This window comes from Haemaphysalis longicornis, unplaced genomic scaffold (assembly GCF_048455015.1).
Source record: "Haemaphysalis longicornis isolate Haplotype H1 unplaced genomic scaffold, Haemaphysalis longicornis Haplotype H1 scaffold_6, whole genome shotgun sequence".
NCBI classification, from domain to species: domain Eukaryota; kingdom Metazoa; phylum Arthropoda; class Arachnida; order Ixodida; family Ixodidae; genus Haemaphysalis; species Haemaphysalis longicornis.
In genome coordinates this window covers 41031294-41054455 of record NW_027526407.1, presented here as the reverse complement: position 1 = coordinate 41054455, position 23162 = coordinate 41031294, and the positions used below count along the sequence as shown (strand labels likewise).

Here is a 23162-nt window from a genome sequence, read left to right as displayed (position 1 = left end):
CCTCGGGTAGCGCCTGATACTCAGATTATAACGGCTGCACCTAAAGAATTCCGGAAAATGTATCAGACATTTCTCCAAGCCACAGAGACCTAAGAATTGATGCTTTATGTGGAGAATTTTAAAATATTACGCGGGGTATAATAAATTAAGTCAGCACTAACTTTAACAAAAATAAAATGTGGGGTTACCTGCCGCATACTGCGACTGAATCGATACCTATTTTTCAGAGAAATTGCCTTCATGATCCCACGGGCTACCATAAGGGATGCTATTTTCTCTCACTGGCTGAGTGTATTGGCGGCGACCGGTTCGAAATTTTCGCTTTCGATGAGATGTTTGTTTTATAGCGCAGCTCTGAAGCGCGCGGTCGTGTGGTTTTGCATTGCTATCAGCCTCGTTGTAACCAAGCGAACGAAGAGAACACAGAGGATAAACGAGATAGAGTGATCAGGAAGGCGGAGAACGAGGTTAGGGCGAAAGTATAAGGCGGAGGCCCGTGTGCCGAGGCAATGCAAGACATGCTCCCTTTCTGCGGCGCTTTTCGAGAGAGCGCCAGAGTATAGCGCGCGCCGTATTACGTTTGCTGATTAGGCGATCCCTTTTCTGAAACGCAGCAGGTATAAGCCGTCACCGAGAACACTGCAATTCACACTGAGCTAAAATTTTGCCTGAGGGAATATCGCAATCATCAGCCGTCTTTTTACTGCGCAGCACTTTGTCGCCGCGTTACCGAGCCAACGAAGGGAGAGCCGAAGACAGAAAGAAAACGGAGGAAGAGAACTGTGACGAAAGTGTGAGGGTGAGAGTGGTATGCCGAGCTGGCGGGAGACGCTCTCCGGCGGCGACCAATGACGAAAGTGTTAAAGGAGCCATGAAGAGAAAATACAACTTCGTTTAATTTGAAAGAACTAGGATTCAGTATCTCACTCAGCTCCATTACAGCCACAAAAGATGTTTTTTAACAAAAAAGCAAGAAGTATTTAAGAACTTTCAAATTTTGCGCCACAGTGACGTGCTGTGAGCAACAATGACGTCATACGGGCCAACAATAAAACATGATTTTCAGTGCGTTAACTGCACGTTAGCATTCAAATGATGCGGTCAAATGGAACTAGAGGCCCTATTACAGACGTCCAATCATGTGACGTCGCGACAGGTCAGTTAGGCAGCCGCCCATCGCACAAACAAGGCTCCGTGACGTCATAGAAAGGTTGCGGGAAATTGGCTAGGGGGTGATAACTGCTTCAAACGTTTTCTTTATGATCTCCGTTATTTGTGCGAAGATTGCGATGATATTGGTATCACTGTTACCGGGACTAAGCAGTCTTTCTAATAAACCCAACTTGTATTTTTCTTCATGGTTCCTTTAAGGGGAGACGGGGAGACATGGTGGGCGGTGGCGTCGCGCTGCGAGATGATGCCGTAGCAGCGCGTGCCGTCAGGCGCTCGACGATGACCGGCTAACTTCCTGAGACGCAGTTCGCGGCGCCGACGCGAAGGCTTACCAAAGCTGACATTCTGCTTCCCCGAGGTTCAAACACGATTAACAAGCTCGGCGGCGGCTACGCCCTACGAGAAGACGGCAGAGTAGTTCGCGCCGCCGCGTGTTCGTTCATCACGCTATCACTTCCTGAGACGCAGAAGCTATGGTCTGTGGCAGAGAAGACTGCTGATCCCGCTGCGCACCAGTTTCGCTGGGGATTACAGTAATCGTCAGAATTTTTTTACTTCTTTTCTAATTTACAAGACTTCACGTGAGAGGTGAAAATAAAGAGCCATTGAGCCCGTTCATTATTTTTGTCATTCTAAATATCTGCAGGTTACTCCCTATATAACGCGGACTCCTGTGCCTGGTGGAATGATTCTTCAAGGGCCTATCGCCACCCTGCTGGAGACCATATCCAGAGCAACCAAAATGAAGTATGATGGCTTGCTTTGAAAACAAACTTCATAGCTATTAGTTACTAACAGTGCTCCCATGGCACGTACGGCTTATCACGTTCCGCAAAATACCCTTGTATCGAAATAAAATCTTAAAACAGACGCATTAAAACGGTAAAAATTTAGTTAGCATTTGAATTGGAATTGCGGCAATCCATGCATTTAAAGAAAAAAATCTGCATTTTGAAAGGGCAACCAAAGGACACCTTCCAGAAACTTGCAAGGTCTAGCCGAACAATAACCTGCTCTTTCGGCCTTCCACATACGCAGTGCGCATTAATATGCAAGGATACTGGTTGATACAGACTATCTCGCGTACAAAATTTCCAACAAGCGGGAATTACTTAAGTAATTTACGGGGCAATGCAGTTTTAAAAGACCCATTTAGGGGTATACCCCAAGTTGGAGTAAGGTTCTGGGATGGGAAACTTTGACATCCACCTGGAATCTTGCCGTGCGGCTAAATAGGAAAGCTGTTCTCTTTGGCCGTAGGGCTAGATTTTGGGTATATTTTACGGTGTTCGTTTGTAGATTTTATGGTAAGCAAGGTATTCTCTGTAGGCGTACGGGTGCATTCATTCTAGTTAAGGTAAAATTTTCTTTGCACACCAACTTCCTCCACCTTGTCGTTTTCCACCAAACTGTTCGATAAACACCCCTCCCTGGATTTTTTGTTGATGTGGTTATCGCTGTGGGGCTACAAACTGCTAGCCTCTTGGTACGGTCAGTTGATACGCACGGCATAGGGGGTGGTCCCTGGTATGTAACCATATCCAGGACGAATTTTTCGTTAACGGCGAAGTTTTTGAGGAAGCTGCTTCATCTTTCTTGTGTAAATATACGCTGATGGAAAACAGAAGAAATCGGTGAAACATTCATGCGCTGAGTCCTTTCACCGTGGTTAAAAAAACCTCGATCGCAGTTTGCACACCAGTGCCGGCTGCTCTATGCGTTGTCTCCTGCCAAAACGTAAGAACGCGGATATGTCGGCCGGTAGTGCGACGCTACAAGTTGCACTAGGGTCACTTCTTCTATAGCGTCCGAGTCCGCGTCTTTCAGCTATTGGACCTCAAAATAGGTCATCTGAGGAATCGTAGCCCGAGTTAATTACGATGTATGTATTTTCCCACAGGTTTAAGAACCACTCTCAAAGTGTAGCACTCCACAGGGTGCTGTGGCTATTCTCGGGGCACCTTCGTTAACGCCGCGTCCCCAACCCTGAGAGCAGTTTGGGCGGCGCGGCGTGCTCCATTACCCTGCGCATACACGTTCTTCTCGGCAACAACCCAGGTATCTAAGCGTGCCCGAATTAACGCGACTCGTTGAACCTGAGTCGACACAAACCTGCTTAATGGACACTCAGCTCGGATTCCTCGCCAAAGCTTAATGTTCTGAGCATGGCGGTAAGCTGCCAGACACATTTAATAAGCAGTGTGTAGTAAATATTTTTAACCCAAATGTTAACCTCGGACGTCACAATAAATGACTTTTCATGAACGTGGCAGCCATAATGTCGTTTATATTTTACTACACGAAATGGACTGTAATCATGTCCGTACAAAGTATGCCGGTCTCGGTTGGACCGCTATACATGTGTGCCTCACATTAGGCCCATTGGAACAAACTAAATATGTTCCGCGCTTGTTAGGAGCCTGATTATGGTCAACAACTGTACCCTTCCGGGGGGTGACGTTTTGTGCTTTCAAAATATTGAGCGAAAACCTGCATTCAAGCTTATTCTCGCCTTAATGCTTCACTTTTCCATTGAAATTGAAGAAGTGTCTTTTAAGGGCACAGGGAAGGCGAAATTTTGAAAAAGAAATGACTTGTTGTTTTTCTTCGCAGTTAAGGAAGTTCAATTCCTTCTACACATTTTCCATATTCACAATTTCCTTACAAAGTCTTATTTCTCGCTAAAAAGCAGTTTTCCCGTAAGCAAGTAGTAAGTGCCCACATCCTCTTAAGTATGTTCTCAGGGTTTATTGTCATTTTTTTAATAGAAAAACTTCCTGTTTCCGATCAGAATGCTTTTCTGGAACCAGCTGTATTAAGAAATTGCTTAGCAACCATTGCATAGCTGATTTTTCAGCGAGGGCAATCCAAAGACCCTGTTGCACGTTTTTTCCCCATTTGCCCTTCGAAGCTGCGCACAAAAAACATCTTTTTTTGGGCTTCACACTCTAATGATTGCAACACTGGATGCTGTTCTTTCATTAAATGATGAAGCAACGCATGAGCCAGCATTTTGAAATCATTCAGACCAAACCCTGGGCGCAACACCAGCATCAATTGGCTTAAAGAGGTTGACCACAAGCAAAACACTGTGTGAACAGATCTGTACGAGGGTGCACAAAATAGTCAAGGAAGGACAAACGACCGGGCGAAAAGCAAAACACTGACTTTGACAGTGATTATGAAGCTGGTGCTTTTTAAATAAATGGCTCCATTGGTGTTTTTGGCAAAAAAGTATTGTTTTTCACCTCTTTTTTTTACTTTAAACTCAATTATCTCAAAAGAATGTTTTTTTCTTACATAGGTACCATTATTTCCTATATCTTCCAAGACAACGAGCTGATTTTCTTCCTCTGTAATCTAAATAACTTGTCACACCTGCTGTACTAGAATTCAAAATATGCACGTAAGAGTTTTTTGGTACACAACTTTTAATACTAAAATAATGCCAAAATTTAGGTACTAACGGACAAAAAATTATAAAACTGAATTTTTTAAGAATGTTCATAATTCTAGTACAGTTAAAACAGCACAAAATGTTAAAGAAAATGATATATATGTTAAGCAGATACCTTTATTAGATGCCGAGAAAAATGTACCTCAAAATGGCCAAAAATGCGTGGGAAGTATAGGGCTTACCCTGTGCCCTTAAGCACATGTCAAATCGCATTCCACCGACTTGATCCTAAAACAATATCCTTTTTGTCTGCTAGGAGATATTTATGACGTAGCCTAGTTTCACGTCGCCCTAAATACAAGCTCAGTGATGTCATCCAAGGAGAACGACAATCGCTTTAGTGAAAATTCTGAAGTACGTACATGAAAATATTACATAACTGAAAATCATTTTGATGAACCAATATTTCTACAATTCAGGCCCCGCCTCTTGTCTACGGGCACAAATACCAGGCAGCCCTTTAATAAAAATATCTTTTGCCCTAGGCTGCATAAAAATGAGCCGACCTATGCATGTGGATGGCTTTTCCTTTCGTTTAAATATAACATGGCTGATGGTAATATTAGAGCAAAATCAGCCTAAGATGCCAGAATCATGCCCACCCTAACAAGCCATAGCTCACCATATCACGACGAGCCTCTAAAAGGCTTATAGTAACGTTAACGCCTGACATTTAGCAGTGCTCAGAACGTCTACTCACTGTAGACACTTCGCCATGTGGCATTGATTACGCGTTTCGGTCACCAAGTGGGAAGTCAAAGGGCGGTAACGCTCCAAATCATTAGCAGCCACTCCGGGAAAGCTGACTAATTTGCGTTTGCGTGCATTGCTTCAAAACACACTTGATAACAAAGTGGACCAATGTGACTGGAATCTTAATTTGGCTCCTAGTAATGCCACATTTCGAAGTTTGCTCTCTGCTTCATTTCATTTCTGCACTGCTTCTTATAATTACGAAGAGGTGATTGTGGCGTACTTATTACCGAACTTTGAATATGCGCCTGATTACTGAAAAAGTGCTGGGGAAATTTTGTTTTCTTGGGCCTCGAGGAAATCCCTGAAGTTGACAGCGTCGTCGCATCGAGGTTAGCGTCAAACATAAAACAGTTCTTTCCTGCTTTAACGTTTGGGTCACGCCGTCCAACGCTAAAACCATCTGATTATACAACATCGCATCCTCTCAGTGATCTTCTAACGTGCATTGCTGTTTTGTCACTGCAAAGTCTCCTACAATTATATTGCCTTTTGTCTGGGGCCACAGCAGCCATCTGAGCTGGCATGACTGAAGGGTAATCGTCCATTGTCCTGAAGTTATTTCGAACCATTTTCCACTCCTTCTCTTCAGGCTCTTGATTGTTAACAAGAACGAGACAACATGGGGATTTAAAGCGACGAGCGGCAGCACTACTGGTTTCACGGGGCTGATTGCTCGAGGGGTAAGCCCTTTATTGTTTCTACACGAAAAATATTGATGTTGTTTTAACAAGGAGGTGCTTGGGTATGCCAGGCCGTGTTTGATTCCCAGCATCCAAACGGCCGCAATAAAAAAGGATACCTTTGCGGGGTGTTTATAAAAGTACTGGGCACTGGGATGTAATTAGGCACAGTTCGACCAGGATACTTTCACCCCCACGTTTAGTGTTGTCCTCTTTTACTGATATACTTCACCGAGGTTACCACAAACAAAACGTTATCCTCAAACTCTACTGTAAAACCCTGCCCCTATCCTACATATTTGCAGCTTATAGCTGTTTACCCCGATCTGAAGCACTTCCAGCCCATCCGCTATATGTCAGCGGCGAGAAATGGCGGCTACTTTGCACATAAATGCAGATTTTATCGCTCTAAACACAGTCAATTATGGTAGCATAATAAAAATCTGGGAACACAAGAAGGTTTGCGTATCTAATAATACAGATTAAGGCTTACATAAGCCCAACTCGAACGCCACCTTCAGATGTTAAGTGCTAGAGACTGGGAACAACTTGTTCGCACTTGTCTGCCGCTGCACCTAGCACGTCCTATTTCTTGGCTATTGACACAATCTAAGACCCCTCAAAGCATTCCTGCAAAACCTCGGGGGTGTTTTGCGTTTCTCGCTGAAGGTAAATCGCCATATTTATTAGACAATCGACCGATGTTGACGTCATAGGTAGCCATTTGAATTAAGGACGGAAAGTTGGGCTAGTTGGCTCGACGACAATGTGTACAATTTACTAGCGTCTAGCGTTCGTCGGGTGTTTTTCTTACTCGTGTGGTCCGTCTTTTGCGCGGGTAAAATTTACCTATTATAGCCATGTGAAATGCGTTTTCTCAACATCTTTCACATGCAGAATGAAAAGAAATACGTGATAATTACCTAATTTAACCACAGAGAATGACTTGAACTGGAAACTAAAACTATCACAAGAGAGACGGCAAAGTTGGCCGTGCTCTTCTGAACTCCATGAGAGCAAACCAAAAGGGTGCCAGTTGCTAATACCGTCATAATGAAACACCAAAAACCGCAATCTTACAAACGCTTTACAGTGTCATACGTTCCTCTATAAGGGGCCATGGTCTTCCGCCGCAGAAATATCGAAACTTACACCCCCTTTGTACGTTGTCGACAGCCCTCTTAAATTCATGAAATTGCGTTGTTTCACGTCCGCATATTAGGTGACAAATGCTATGCTTACCAAGTGACCAACTGAAAGAGCTCGAAAACCGATGTGCCCCGTATTGTATGTCAGTGATCTCAAATATTAAGTCAAAACCTTATATGGGTAATCAAAATGTGACCTTGAATGACCGCGGCATTGAAACTAGCGCTACAAAATTCTAAGCAAGATAAGAAGAAAATCAAAGCATGTCAGCAGTGTGTAAGACCTGAATAATTATTACCAAATGTAATAAATGATTGGTTACTGATTGATAATGATTAGTAACGTGGAAGAAAAGGATTAGGATAGAAGAATGATTGATTAATAATTGAATCTAAACATTAGTAATTTCAGAATAAGGTGGATTAAGGTGAAGTAGGAGGGATTAAAGTAATTAAGGTGGATTGACGACCGTAATTTAGCCAGGCTGTGAGGTCGAAGGGTTGGACGTGTTAAGAGAAGGTATTCGTCAGAATTGTACGCCAGGCTTTTACGAACGAGCGCGTGAGTAGTAACAAATTTTGTTATTGTAGCAATCAACATACAGGCAGGAAGCATTTATTTCCTAATTCTGTGGAGATAATTTAGAGAGACTGCCATGTAAGTACTTAGACATATCTTTATTGTAGTAATCTCAAAACATCTACATACTGGCAGGAAGCAATTAATGGCTAATTCTGTAGACATGATGTACAGCGAGAGGTGCGTAAGTTGTTAGAAATTTTGTTATTGTACTAGTGTCAAAAGATCAATATACAGGCAAGAAGCAATTATTTTCTTATCTAGTGGTGATGATTTACAGAGAGCGTACGAGTAACCTGGATACATTATGCGTCGCGCGGATTCTACAACTCGTTTTAATAAATTCCACGCGCAGGAGAGCGACCTATTTGTAGGCCCAATCATGGCAACGCTGGAGAGGATGGAGATAGGCGAAATTACACCATCTTACCTGTTCACTGAGATTCACTTCATGACACCCAAGCCGGGAAAATACATGGATCCTTTTAGTTTTGCGTCGTCGTTCAGCTTAGAGGTAAGTGTTACATCTTTATTACGACCACAATGTTAACTTTTTTTGCAGATGAAAAACTATCTTGGCTTAGGATAAGGTGAAAGATTTAATGTGACACCAGAAGCCCTATTGAGCGAAAAAGCCAGTGTCTGCGGTGACTGTTGGAGCAAAGCAGCTCATTAGCCCACATGACCCTGCAGGTTCTATAGAGCGTGCTTTGCATTATCAAAGAACAAAAGATAGCACTGCTACTCAGTGCCTTAGCACGCGCGGATCTGCATGGAAAGCGGAGAGTGGTAGTGACTGCGGTCTCCGTGCGATACAAGGCGGCAGAGACACATCATTAAATAGTAAGGGCAGTGTGGTGCACTGCCCTCAAGAGCGGTGCAACAGTCACTAGTGAGGCAGCCCGTTTTCAACAACAGTAAAATTCCGAGCAATCGATTTTAGTTAATTGCGCTCTACAACAAACATTCTCAGTTTAAAACTCTCCAAAACCAGAAAAAGAAAGAAATTCCAGAGCCATTCAACTCCTTCAAAGTGAATGGTGGTCAAGCTGTACACAAACTACTTAAAACATGAACTCCCAATTACTTCACGTATGGCAGAACATTGCCACCTATTGCGGAGATGTAAGGGATGCACAGACAAAAAACAGAACCACACTGGTTTCCCTTTAAAAATCCAAAAATGCACTCAACTGCCACATCGTGAATTGCGTGGGCACGCCCTTTTTCTGGATATGGCGTGAACCACACACAATGGTCATAGACGTTGGTGGCTTCAATCTGACTGATTCTAAAACAGACCGGAAGTGGAATATTCAGTTCATGCAGGAAGGGTTAGGACTCCTGGTACCCTTCCCTGAGTCCTGCCACCGTTTCCATATGTAGCTTCTCTTAAAGGGACAAACAAGACCGCTGCCGTCATGCCTGAGAAGGTTAAAATAAGGAGGTTCGTTTACTACAACACGAATGTCTCCAACGTAACATCTCACTTATCTAAATGCTCGTGTGAGTATCCAAATATTTCAACCTGTGATGACCTCGGGCTATCTCAACGACGAGAAGTATATTCGCGCTGCCGTTGGGACTACCCACAGCGCCACATCTGAATAGTGTGAAAAACGTACTTAATCGTACATAAATGTGCTTTGTTGGTATAGGTTATATGGCTTTAAACGAAACTCTGCGGCGAAATCCGGATTTGACCGATCAATCATTATTCCGCACAATGCGGCCCCAGTGACCACACGGTGCAGGCTGCGGTGGCTCAGTTGCTAAGGCGTTGTGGTGCTGGGCCCAAGGACACCAGCCGATTCCGGCCGCGGCGGCCGCTTTTCTGATGGCAGCGAAAAGCGAAAACGCCCGTGTGTTCGATATTTCTGTGCACGTTAAAGATCCTCAGGTGATCAAATTAATCCGGAGCTCGCAATGGTGAAGGCTTGGGCGAGTTGGTGCATGATAACAAAGAGGGGAACAGCGCAACACAGACGAAACACATGAAGAAAGTGACAATAACGAGCGCTTACATGTCACGTTCTTCATGTGTTTCGTCTGTGTTGCGCTGTTCTCCTCTTTGTAATCCGGAGCCCTCCGCTACGCGGTGACTCATCACCTGTGTAGTGTCGGTGCGTTAAACCTCATAACCAATAAACAAGGCACACGCTGCGGTAACACTGCAAAGTGACTCTGCGGCTAAAAGAAATAGAAAGCTGTAACATTAACGAAAGGACAGCCTCTAACCGCAAGCTCGGCTTGCTACTCTATATGAAAGTATAATGGACGGGAATGACTCGAACACTTCAGCACGCAAATCCGCAGAGTGCGACAACAGGCACTATCCCGCACTGCCGAAACTTACATGGTAGTGCAATTGGGGTAAAAGTTCACACAATGTAAAGCGTACTGCGGTCACAAACAAGAGATACCAAGGATCTTGTTTCCCGCATCGCAGAGGTAGCCAGTGTCTTACGGTGGAAAGTAACTGCATAGCGACTTTGACGTGAATAAATACTGGTCAGCCTAAATTTTACCCAGGACGCAGACAAAGAGGAAAGACGAAGCACAAAGACGGAGTCTTTGTCTGTGTCCTGAGTTAAACTTAGGCTGACCAGTTTTTAATCAATTATGATCCAACTAGCTCCGATTCTGCCTGTGTTAACGGTGAAATTCAAACATCTGCGTAGGTTGCTTGCGTACGCTTAACCTACCATCCCCTCAGCGGAAATAAATACTAAGGCACAAAGACGGAGTCTTTGTCTGTGTCCTGAGTTAAACTTAGGCTGACCAGTATTTAATCAATTATGATCCAACTAGCTCCGATTCTGCCTGTTTTAACGGTGAAATTCAAACATCTGCGTAGGTTGCTTGCGTACGCTTAACCTACCATCCCCTCAGCGGAAATAAATACTAAGGTACACGCCTCTCACTTCTCCAAGTAGGGAAACTTATGCAACGACACTCGGTATGGGTTAGTTTTATGAAGTCAGGGAAGAAATTGGCGGGAGCTAAAGAGCAACAAACCTTACAACGCTTTGCCTCTCTTCCTTCCTACGCCTGCAGCAACAGACTAGTTACCACACAGCTATAAAGGCAAGAAAACTACAAAGATGTTTTATACCCTGGTGATCCGATCTGAATACGGCATGTCATTGGGTTAATTGGTGTGGGATTTTACCTGCAAAATAAAACTGCGCGATGAAAGACAAGACCAGTACGAAGGGTGCCCGCCCTGTCTTCTTTGTACTAGACTTGCCTTTCACGCTAAGTTTTGTTTTATTCTTAAAATGCACTCCCAACTAGCCCAACAACATGCCGTACTCCGCTCGGATTGTCATGGTATAAAACGTCGTGCCCCGTTTGTACTAGCCATGTCTCTGACGCGCAGTTTTTTCTACTCCTAAAATCAGAGCGGAAAACGGGAATTTTACGGGTTATATGAAGTATTTAATGTGGTCCCGGCTCTTAAATACGATAAGCTTTAATAGTTTTATTGAAACCAGTGCCACTGATGTTACGTTGAGTGTAAGCTAGTTATTAGCCCGGTTTGGTCCATGCTTGATTTTATTAAGAATAACAATCACCTGCAATTCCGTCATAAGGAACTTACTCCCGTAAAACCACAGTATGCTCGCTACGTCCTCCCAAGACGAGCAAGCCGCTATTGCCTACCGATTGGGTTCTTTGGGAGCAAATGAATAATGGTGTAGCTCGTCAGTATTGTAAGAATACCATAAAAAATCACACCACCTTTTAATGCAGAGTAGCAACAATAAGCAATCAAATTAACACCTTCGGGCATCGGGTGTTTCAATGGTCGTTTTCTTATCCCTCAACACCACTCGCTCACAGGTATAAATTTCAGTAAGATTCACGCAGAGGATGACGAAAACAAGTAAAAAGTAGCAACAACAATGCATCGAAAAACTTAAGTCTGGAAGACCAGCCAAGGCGGAGTAGGCCAAATGTAAGCAATTACCGGAACGGTAATTTGCCCGTTATGGCGCTACTGGTGTGGCGTTCCATTCTTCAGATTCGTTCCAGCACGGCGACAAAGGGAAGATAAGGCGATGGAAATAATTGCGGGAAATTCGATTAAAAGAACACGCTCGCCGTGCGTTCCATTGTAGGATACGCGCGTTGTAAGAGCAGAACCAAGGGGTGTTATAAAGCGAGCGAAACAATTTAGCCAGCTTTGATTAGAAGAACAAGGTTCTCCGGTGCGAGTTTGCTGTTACAAGGTTTCCCACCCAAGAAGTGCCCATTTATTCGCGTGGAGTCAATACGTTGGCATCGGCGGTAACACTACTCTAGTGGTGTGAGAGCACGTTTTTGTGCGTACATATATGTTTGTGTCCTTCGTGTAAACGAACAGTAGGAAGTTGGCCCTGTCCTGTGGACCTTGTCGCCTGTGTGTTTGCTCAGTACGCGGTAATAATTGTTCAAGAAAGTCTTACGCCATGTAGGTTGGCTAATTATCCAAGGGTCAGAGCAATGCATGATATTTACCGGGTAGGCGATCGAACGACAGCATTTACCGATTGCGGTGACGTCGGGGTCTTGAGTCCTATTTTTGCACGCAGTAAAAGAACTTTGGTTACTGCACTCGATCAATAGCGTAAGACCGGCGCTCCTCAGTTCAGGACTTCTTTCTGTTAGGGGACTGATTATGCAACAGCTGGTTCGCGGATATTATAAAAGCTAATATAATAAATACTGCTATTCGCCCTATGCGAAAACAACACGTATGTTTTAGTTCACTACTGAGAGCGGCACACCGAAAAATCTCTTATGGTCAGGAAAACGCTCCCCCTTGAGGGTTCTGCATTTGATGGGACTCAACGATCGTACTGGTGACTTAACGTAGTCAGCAGACCTTCGTTACAGGTCGACGGAGAGCTTGCGCTTTCATTGTTGGTTCCTTTCATTTGCACCTGTAACTGGTGGTGTGCAACAACCCCCTCAAAAATTATTCAGCATCCATAATTTTTATTCTGCTCTTAAAAGGTACAGTAGATGTACCCGTGCCACAGAGTGATTTAAAAGAATTTGATGGCAAAGATCCCGCTGCTCCATTAGGTTACTTCGAAAATTAACCATTGTTCCTTTTTCAACTACCCGGCGCGGTGGCTTGGTCACTAAGGCGTCATCTTGCTCATCCAACGAACAATGGTTCAATCACAGCCACGTTGGCTGCTTTTCTGATGGAGGGGAAAATAAAAAACGCCAGTTTTTTTTTAGATTTCAGCTCACGCCAAAGATTCCCGGGTGGTGAAAAGTAATCCGGAGGGTCCCTCCACTACGACGCACCTCATAGCCTAGGTGTACACTGGGAATGTTAAACACCACAATCACAATGAGTCATCTTTCAACCTTGATGGGTTTGCAGGGCATTCGTACATCATCGTATTGTAATGTAGAGCAACAAAATGACCATGTCTTGATGCCATTTGGCGCACCGACCGCAGCACTAAAAGGTATTCTCTTTGCCTTGTTCCAATAGGTGTCGGCAATGTGTCTTGGGCGCTTGAAGCACGGGTAATGTCAGTCTACATAGAACAAGGCAGAGAGTTTAGTTTGGAGTCAGCTTACGCTATGGGTTTATATCCTGTCAACTGATTTGAAAGTGCGAGTACCTCCCCTCGTTTCGTTCATACATACGTGTTGGGGAGGTAATGTGCAATGGGTGGGCCAACAGACATACTCCCTCCCCGAGAAAATGCTCGTAGTCAGTGTATTCAGTGGGTCGAATTAATTTGTTAGTCTTTTGATACTTGCCTGCTGGGACATGTATTGAAGCAATTTGCTTTGTGCTTGACAGTTTTCTATACATCCTCAGAGCAACGCAGTTCCTTTCGTCAGACATGTATAATTGCTGAACTGTTCGTTATGTCGCAAACGATTCGTTCCGGTTGTACTCGTAGGCAAAGAAGCCTTCTTTTAGCTGCGAAGCAGCTTATGGTCGAGGCTGTTCCCTCCACCGTTGTGTGGGCGCCGTTGTGCGGCGTCCACACCCTCACTGAGTATGCCTGGCCAGGCACCGCTGATGAGGATTGTGGCAGGATGCCCCTAGGGATTGGCCAACCAAAGAATCCATCAGAAGATAGCGTCGCGTTCAACCGCCATCGTCATCTTCCCGTAGGAGAACCCTGAGAAGTATGCGAAGCATTCCTCCTCTCCTCTCCGAAGCTCCTCTCCTCTCCGGGATTGCGCAACGAATGGCAACACCTGCGGCTCCGCGCGCGATAATGGGAAGCAGCTTAGGGTTAGAGACGCGACGGTAGCCGCTGCATACTCCGCTGGGGGCGCCACTGTAGCTTCGTGGTATAAGTGACGCGCCCGCGCGCTCCGCTGCCCTTATTCTCCTCCCGCTACGCCGCGATCGAACTGAAAACTGATGGGAACTTGAGTCGACCCCATGCCTGCTTTGCATACTACTCAGGGGTCCCCTACGAGAAGGTGGTGAAATTTTTTTTTTCTGTTCACCGTCTCCTACATTACTTTAGGATGCATTGGAAACTTCGTTTGGCACCAGGATTCTGCATTTCTTTGCAGCCAACTCAATTGTTTTCATGAAAGTGTAATTGCCTCGAAAGTTTCAGGCCTCACCCATCGCGTAACGCAGTCGGCGATATTATCGGTAGTAGAGCAATCCCCCAACTTTCTGTGCTCAGTCAACATATCCCACATGCGCAATTTTCAATATACGATTTCCATTGCTTGGCAATGTTGATTACTTATAACCCAAGAAACGGTTGTCCTTGAGTATGACCAAAACTGCGCTGCAGTTGTTCCCTTACAGACAGCATGTAGGTATTTACCAGTTCGTACCCAAACACGGGACCCATCTGCCCTCAGGGGGCAGACATCTCACTTTTTACGATGCTACTGGAGACTTGACGAAGATACGTTTTGTCGTCGATATGTACACGCATTTTCGTAGGCTTACGAGCTTAATTACAAAATATGGGCAGCCGCCAAGTAGCCGCATACACAGTCCATATTCAACAGAATTCAATGTTTAATATTCCTGCTGCTTCAAGTTATTCACGTCTGAGCACTACTTGGTCACTCTGTGACGCGATGATCTTTCTGCCAGCTGCTCATCCCAACCAGCCCCCCCCCCCCCACCCCGACACACACACAAGCGGGTGAAACAGCGGTTTGGATCATACCACAAAATGAGTTATTATGCAGTAAGATCAAAGATTTCTGCCCATCCCCCCACACGTTTTTTTCCTGATACCTGAGCTTGGTGGCAGTTTCGTCTGACTGCACTTAGTTGACATTTTAAATCGAAGCCTGTATAACTGTAGGAACAAATCCAGAAAATAGCTCGTTCCTCGTAGCGTTTCTTTGGCTTTCAAGGTCAAGCCAACGCCCCGTGCAGTTCAGCAGTGAAAGCGTGAAATCCCTCGTTCGTTTCAACGGGAGGGGTACGGAGGGAGAGTAGGGCGAAAGAGTAAATGACTGTGCCATGAGAAATTGATACAAGAAGGCCCTGGCGGCATCCAAGTGTACATTGTGTTCACGTCCTTAGCCCCTTCTGTGCCAGTCAGATTATGCTTTTTCTTGCGCAGTAATTATACACGTGTTCACTGCCCGTTCTCTCCGCGAAAACCGCGGTATCCCTAGTCACCAAGTTAACTACGACAAATTTTTTTCTAGTCGTCTCGGGCGCTACTTCCCTGATCACCCCCTGCCATGCAAATGTTTTTGTTTTAAAGAAGCGTTTCTTAGCAGATTGTTGCATCGGTCATTTTGCTGCTTATATTCGTGTTAATTTCAAAGGCTATGTTGTGAGATGTCGCTTTTTGAACATTGTCTTCAACCTATAATTAGCATGTAAGTGTACTCACCACTTAACCTTTTTATTCTTCCTTCCTGAATATCGGGAAGGGCGTCCGGGATGTGGGCTGTTCCGTTCTACCAAAACAGCTGTATACCTTCCTGTCAACCCTCCAAACGCTGGTCTGGAGAAAAGATACCTCGATGCCCGAGAGAAGAGCAGCCGGTTGTATGCGCAACATAATGCAACGATGTGGCTGATGAGCTTTGACCCTTTCTCTAAAGGTACTTTAGGGATCTCCGGTGTCGTGCATGCGAACATTCGTTGAACAATGCGCAAAAGTTTTGATGTCGTTGGCTGAGTTTAGATTGATGGAAGATCCGACGCAATACAATATTACCGTTTTCGCATGCTATTCGTTATGTAGCCTCTCATGCAAGTGTCGTATTCCTTTAGTGTTATGCTCTGGCACAGCCCATCTTCAACAATTTTGAGGCGTTTCATAGTCTCATCACCCTTACCAACAAGTTCGGTAGAACATTTTTTTTTACTGAAGTGACACAAAGTAGCATGAAACTTTTTTCTGAGCTGCCAAGAAAAACTTAGGTATTATTATTGTTCATGCAGTCTAAGTTATTTCCGATAAGGTTCCCTTTTAGATTTTTTTGCGATTTAATTTGCTTTTTTAAGCCAATATTCAGTTCCATTTTTACAATGTACACATTTTTTGCCGTCGTTATACAGCCGTTCCTGCAAGGTGCGGCCTTTAATGTACAATCAGTTAAATTTTCGTATATAAATTTCAATTCACTGCTGTCTCCCGAGCGGCGAGTTTGATAGGTCAGGATTTTTCATAATATGTGGGCCACAATCAGCACTTCATTTCGTAAACCGCTCACATTCCTAAATCAATCATCTTTCCTATGATTCACCCGTCTATCCTTATCAGCAAGACGAAGGCATGGTCAACAGGAACTGTTATAATATTTCAGCGTAGGGAATAAACACCAATGTCCTCCGTAGGCGTTCCACTGTCAGTCGCTGTGCTGGCAGTGTAAGTGCAGTTCGATAATTTGCCACGTTCCTATCTTTGCAGCTGTCATTTCGAATAAGTTAAAGTGGACATCCTTGCGTCCCAACGCACACAGTTTAGACGGTTTGGAGATGTCATCTCCAATGCATGTCACCTCCCTTCTAGAGTATTGCGCGCAACAATGGTTTCTGCAGTTGCTTCCCCCGACAGCCGAAGTGCGGAACGTTTGCAGAGACACTTCATTCTTTGCATTTTTTCTTGGGCGCTCCATGAACATAAGTCGTTGTGACTTCTTTCACAGCAACTACATTCGCACATGATTCTTTGCCTGTCCCTGTCAGGGGGTTAGACGGAGAAGAGGCATGCCTTCTACTGCATTCAATGCACTTTGCTTTGATTTTGCAAAGTTTAGAGTACTGTCAATCGAGACATACATGAAAAGAATTGCTCGGGTTGTCCCAATTTATACGTATTTTCTTCCGATGGGATGGAAGATAGACAGGACGGTATCTCGTGTTTCACTCACTAGCGGACAAAACGACTCTTTGCGTGCTTCGGATGCGCTTGAAGTGCCACGGTGATTGAAGTTCGTGTCTGCTGACATCTTGGTCCACTTAGTGACACTTTTTCCCTTTTTGTGGCAAATACCCTTTTTGCACGGGTCTTTGTCTTACACAGGAGAAATTGTAGTTTGTAGTGAAGTCAGTTGTCTACGTCTTAATCCAAGAAGGTGCTGATTCTTGTGGCCAATGATTTGTAGGTCTCTGAGATATGCTGAGTTTATTGAGTTTGTTGAGGAAATGTGAAACATTTTGTTGAGAAGCTCTGGAGGTACCATGCCGCTCACCACGGCAGAGTAAGATTCACGGATTTTCATTTTTTTAGTTCTCAGAATGTGGGCTTGCTTGTATCAAAGCAAAGCGATGATACAAGCAAGTACGATGAACATACGCCTTGAGGAGCTCTCAATTTTGCGGTTGGCGTTTGCTGCATATTTTTTGCGAAATATGAGCAGCAACATTTCCACAGCATCCCATGCTTATGTTCCCTGCAACATGCACTCCTACCGGTGGCGTCTGGTGCAGCGATCCTAATCGATTAAGCTCCTCTGTCTTGGAGAGCCCTTTCTAGTCGACATCGCGTTTCGATAGCACTCACAGAAAGTATGATGTCAGGTCAGCCCACCACTGAAGGGCCGAAGACGCAGCTTCGGGAGCTTCGCTCACTGAAGTCGTCTCTCAGTCGGTAGCTGGACATATGGCGCTTCCACACTGCATACGGGGGTGATGGCACTCACCTGAACTGCCGCAATCTTCCGGTTTAGGAGGCCTATAGTTTGATCGGCGCTGTCGTCGTACTGGCCCATCTTATAATATTCCTTGCGACAAGCTTACCCTGAACCGGCGGCTTCCATCTCTTCGTTGACTTTTGGAGGGTCGGCGTTGTTAACCTTCAGTCACTGGAAATTTAGACAACTTAGCTGTTCAACATCGGAATTTTGCCGGTTTGACGTTTCCTAGTAATGATGCCGGTGTTTCCTCAGGTACTCTGACACCTCACTCTGATGTTGTCCCTCGTTTATATTCCGTATGCCTACTGCCAACCTATGCAAACCTTCAATTTTATTCCATTCTCGGAGGGTTCGGGAAACGTTCGGTAACTGTGTGCGACCTGATTAAATATAACAGGTCGACGTTAGAATAAACGATGTTATAATGCGGAAACCGGATTATTCTCACACCTACAAAAACAGCGTGCCTTTCCTGGATGTCAGTGCCCGAAATTCCGCACCCAAAATGGTTCTTTTTAAATGGGAGGAGGAGGCGTCTCTTTGTATGCGTCGAAACAACGCTGGAGGTATAAGGAGCGTCTGTAGTGCCACTGTGGTCACATGTTCTCCATCCACAAATCTCCGAGAACTGCAAGTAAAACTTGCGCTGTTTTTCACGAGTATTCGTCCTTAAGCTCTTCCTCACCTTGTGGGTTTTGCTCAATTGCGTCCAATTTCTGAAATATTCTTTTTGAACTCGACGCGAGCGTGGTAAACGCAACAAGGATATGGCAAGAGTTTTACAGCATGCTTGAGAGCTGTCAGCAATCGATTAGATGGCGAATGAAATTAATATAGTCTTTGCTTTATATCAAGGAAATTGTCTTTATTCCAACGGCCACAGGTATCTCATGCTCCACGGACGATTTAACGCAGGTTAGTGTGCCTGCAAAGCTTCGCTTTATTATTAGGCGGAGAACACGAAACATCGTTCGCATTTTGTGACCACGATGCAATGCGTGGTAATCGGTGATGAAGTGGCTTCCCTTTTAAAGAATACATACCCAAAGTTCGCCCATTTCATGTGCATACCGCCCGTGGCATAATTTGAGCGCTCCAATTTCTCACATAAATTTAAATTTTATGCTTGTTTGGGCTGATAACATGCAGTTCTAAAATGATAACCTTTTTCTCCGACGGTTACTAAGGGGACATAAATCACAAAAGTCATTCACGTTATGATGCTTTGTGCGGGTGACCATTAGTCTCGTTTCGCAAACACAGCCTCTGTGGCACAACTAATAAAAATGAACTCCCTTAGCGGCTCGGGCTGTCGGTGTCTCCTGTCGTCCTATTCTCATGTGGTCACGGTACTAAAACACCAGGACACTAGTTTTCCAATTGCTCTCGCTACAAAGTCACGCGTACTGAAATTGTATAATGGATAAAACCGTTTCAAATAAAGCGAATGTGATTTAAATATCTGTGTAACCCTACCGGTCCGTTTCAGTAATCGTTAAGTGCAAGCAGAAGCGGTTTGTAGACGGGTTATAATTTGTGTCACACTCAAATACCCACCGGCTCTTGAGGCTAGTCCTGATCGGGGGTGGTCGGTCGAATAAAGAAAAGTTAACTTACCTGGTGCCGGGCTTAGTTTCTCGATAGAGTGGAAGTGCCGCTGCTATCGCACGCCGCCATGGGAATTGTAGGTACAGTGGGAATCGGACTGGCCGCAAGTGACTAATACAAAGGGCTATGGATTAGACTTCTCGGCTCTGAAGTGCTTGTTAGTTCTGTTTTCGGTATGCCGCTTACTGGCATTCAATGGCTGAAGGCAAAAAACAGCGCAAAAACGGCACGGAAGACGACAAAAGGGAAACACGGGCGCCCGTGCTTGTCTTTTCTCGTCTTCCGTGCCGTCTTTTGCGCTGTTTTTTGCCTTCAGTACGAACCAATTAGCCCGTCTTCACACTTTAATTCAATGGCTATTAAAGATATGTCTAAATAACAGCGTGATTAGCACTTAACGCTTGTGCTCGCGTTAGCGGTGAGTTTCTTGAGATGAAGGAGTAACCCCATGCAGCGACAGCGACAAGTGACGCGGGAAAGGTAACTCAAAAGGTAGAACAGCAGAGTGTACTTGGTGACAGAGACAAGCGAAAATAATTAATACACTGCCATCAATGTCCTCTGTCGTCGTCGGTCGTCGCTAAAGTTCACTGTATCGCCGCTGCCGCTTGCTTGTGGGCTGCTTCTGGCCGGCAAAAATCGAGCGAGGGTCCCAGCGGCCTGTTATACCTCTTCATACCGCTTGCCACAGCCTCCTACACTACATCCACTAAAAAAGCTATGCTAGCCCACACTATCCATTTTCTGCACCCATTCAGTTACGATTTTCGCGTCGCTCGTCCCCGTCACTGCGTTTACTTTCCCCTTGAAGCATGCACTGCCTTGGACATGCGCAATGAGGCAACATACATAGCTAGTCGACAAGCCAGTATTTATTTGCCATTTAAAGCATTCATGCAATTTCATAATGCTTTGCACGCGTGCTTGAATACTTAGTTGCGGTAATAGGCTTCACCTCTAGGTATATTTATGTCTGCTTGGACAAAAAAAATAAATACGTCGTGAATACATCATTTTTGCATCTCTATGTTGCATCTTCTTCGCCTGCCAAAACGCGTAGCATACGATAATAATACTGTAATGAGAGGAAGCAAGAACACAGTTTAAGACAATCTAAATAATTCTTTTCAGCTAAATATTACAACACATCAAAGAAAACCTCACCCAGTTTGGAGTATGTAATAATCGAAAAATACATCCGGGACGGCCCGCTGTGTCTGGCGGCGTGAGCGAAAGGTGGGACTTCTGCTTTTTTTCCCTTTGTAACCCACAAATTTTTTTTACAACATAAGACCTCTAACACAGTGTCTTATACAAAATAAAATTTTTTAACAGCGGCACTTTCGGAAGCAATTTTTTAAACAAAAACTCAATTTGCGTAGCCACAAAGTCGTTGCCGGTCATGCCACGCCGAACTTCCATCCGAAATACACATTATGGAAGAAGAAAACGTGGCGCAAACTAGACGTAGACCAAAGAAACGAGGTAAGATATATACAGGCGTCAACTTCCAACTGTTTATTTGAAGCAAACCACGCGAAATTTATACAAGTCTTATCTAAGCAGAAACAATAACAACAACAACAAAACAACAACAAAAAAATCAACCTAGGTATAATCATTATAACAAGTGTAAAAGGTGGTGACAATGGCTAAAATGGATAAGTACAACACTGCTGAAAGAATGACAACAAATCTACGTCAGCCTCAAGCGTAACCAAGATGGTCCAAAAGCGCGCGCGTGCAATCCTTAAAATCCTTCTTCCTTAAAATATGTACCAACTAGCTCTGCAACAAGTTTTGTTAAGTCACATTATGGAGGCACCCATGGTGGCGTAAAGCGTTTTCGTCGAATCACGTCGACGCTAGCGCTAGATTCCACTCTAGGTGAGCTAGTCAGAAACTCTATGGTGCCGGGACCTCGTTGATCCCCGACCGAAGTTGGCATTGCACTGCGCTCGTGTTGACCCCGGCCACTACCTCAATCTGGGGCAGATGGGCATGCAAATTGCTTAAATTCGGCAAATAAACACCTTTTTCTCGTTTATTTCAGGTAATATGTATTCTGGTTTTACCCTGTTGTGAACATAAACGGATATAAAGTGACAGGCATGAAATTCACATGTTTATTCTTAAGCTAGAACAAGAACCCAAAAACCCGTACGCACAAGTAAAGGCGATTGCGATGTTCGAGAATTTTAGCATATGTGTTCCGTGCGTACCATGTACCGTGCGCGCCAGGCCCCGACTGCACCTACGCCCGCGGGCACGGCTTAGAGGGCCGCACCCACTTGAACGAATGCGCGTCCATGGCGAGGCGGGAGCGGCCCTTCAGCGGAACTATGTAAGCCTACCGGAACAAATGCGCAAGTTCTCGCTCGGGTCTCGGTGCGCCCGGTACACACGGAAGGAATCGATCACACGAAATTCTAGAATTCCCTATTGACTCCACATATTACGGCCCAATCTGCTTTTAATGTTATCAATATTTATTATTCCAACATATGATACAATCGTGTATTTGACCAGATTTCGTTCATTTACATGCCTTTCGCCCTACTTGTTCGTTAAGCTCAGTTAAGAAAAGCCGCTGTCAACATTTGCCGTTGAAATACTCCACTATAACTGGTGAAGTTCTGTGGCACGCCGCGTTAGTCAGCCAATCGAAAGTGACAGCCAAAGCAGAATTGACCACACCTTTTGAATGATTGTAGGGTTTAACGCACCGACGCAACGCAGGCGATGAAGCGCGCCGTAGTGGAGGTCTCCGGATTGATTTTGACCACCTGGGGTCTTTAACGTGGACCAAAATCTCGTACACACAGGCGTGTTTTGCTTTTCGCTTGTATCAGAAAAGCGGACGCCGTGGACCACACATTTTCGAGCCCAGGTTTCTGCATATAGCAGCAGAGCTCTGGATGCTGTGCGCGAAGCTAGTTAATGTCACTCAAAGCCAGTTTGAAGGTAATATCTTTGATGGAGCCGCCAGAGCAGTCGAGGCTTGTCAGTTGGGTAGATAAAACGCAGGTTAAAACTAAATGTTGTGAGTGCACTGTACCCCTTTCTAACTTAAAAGTATTTTGGTGGCCAACTGCCCAGTTCCCTGTGCATTTGGAGTCAAAGAACTTGACCTTGTTTGGATGCAATCGAACTCAGCGAAATTGGTTAAGCACACTGTTAGCGCTGGTTTCGTTGAAAACCTAAAATGCTGTACTCTAACTATACAATGTACTCACGCCACATTTTTTATTTCAGGTGTGGTTCGGCCTCTTGTTTTGCATGCTCACAATGTCTTCATTGGTAGCTCTGGACTCATCTGTTGCGCTGAATAACCTCAACGGCTTCTTCAAACGATTAGGAAAAAGTCTGTGGATTTGTTACACGTACTTCTTCACATCAGGTAAGCTTTAAGTACTAAAGAATAAAGGCCACCATGTTGAGCCAAAAAGCCTCGGAAAGACCAGTAACCACAGCTTTCAAATATAATCAAAGGGTCTTACATATAGGATTGTAGCAAGTCTTTATAGACCGTTTTTTTACATGCTCACCGCATATGTGGTATTTTACATTAGGCTGCGCTTGTGGTACTTTAAACCATTGTTTAAAACGAAACTCACTTGTCAGTACTTGATCCCGTTTCATTATAAAAATCG

The 23162-nt window shown here is 44.6% G+C and overlaps 1 protein-coding gene across 1 annotated transcript in view; it reads left to right on the top strand.

The window, feature by feature from the left end:
• LOC144142982 (ionotropic receptor 93a-like) overlaps nt 1-23162 on the top strand; it is a 36766-nt gene that overhangs the window by 714 nt on the left and 12890 nt on the right. Inside the window, exons 2-4 of the mRNA XM_077674808.1 lie at nt 1820-1920; nt 5976-6066; nt 22765-22909. Coding sequence (XP_077530934.1) covers nt 1820-1920; nt 5976-6066; nt 22765-22909 — 337 coding nt within the window. The remainder of the gene's footprint in view (nt 1-1819; nt 1921-5975; nt 6067-22764; nt 22910-23162) is intronic.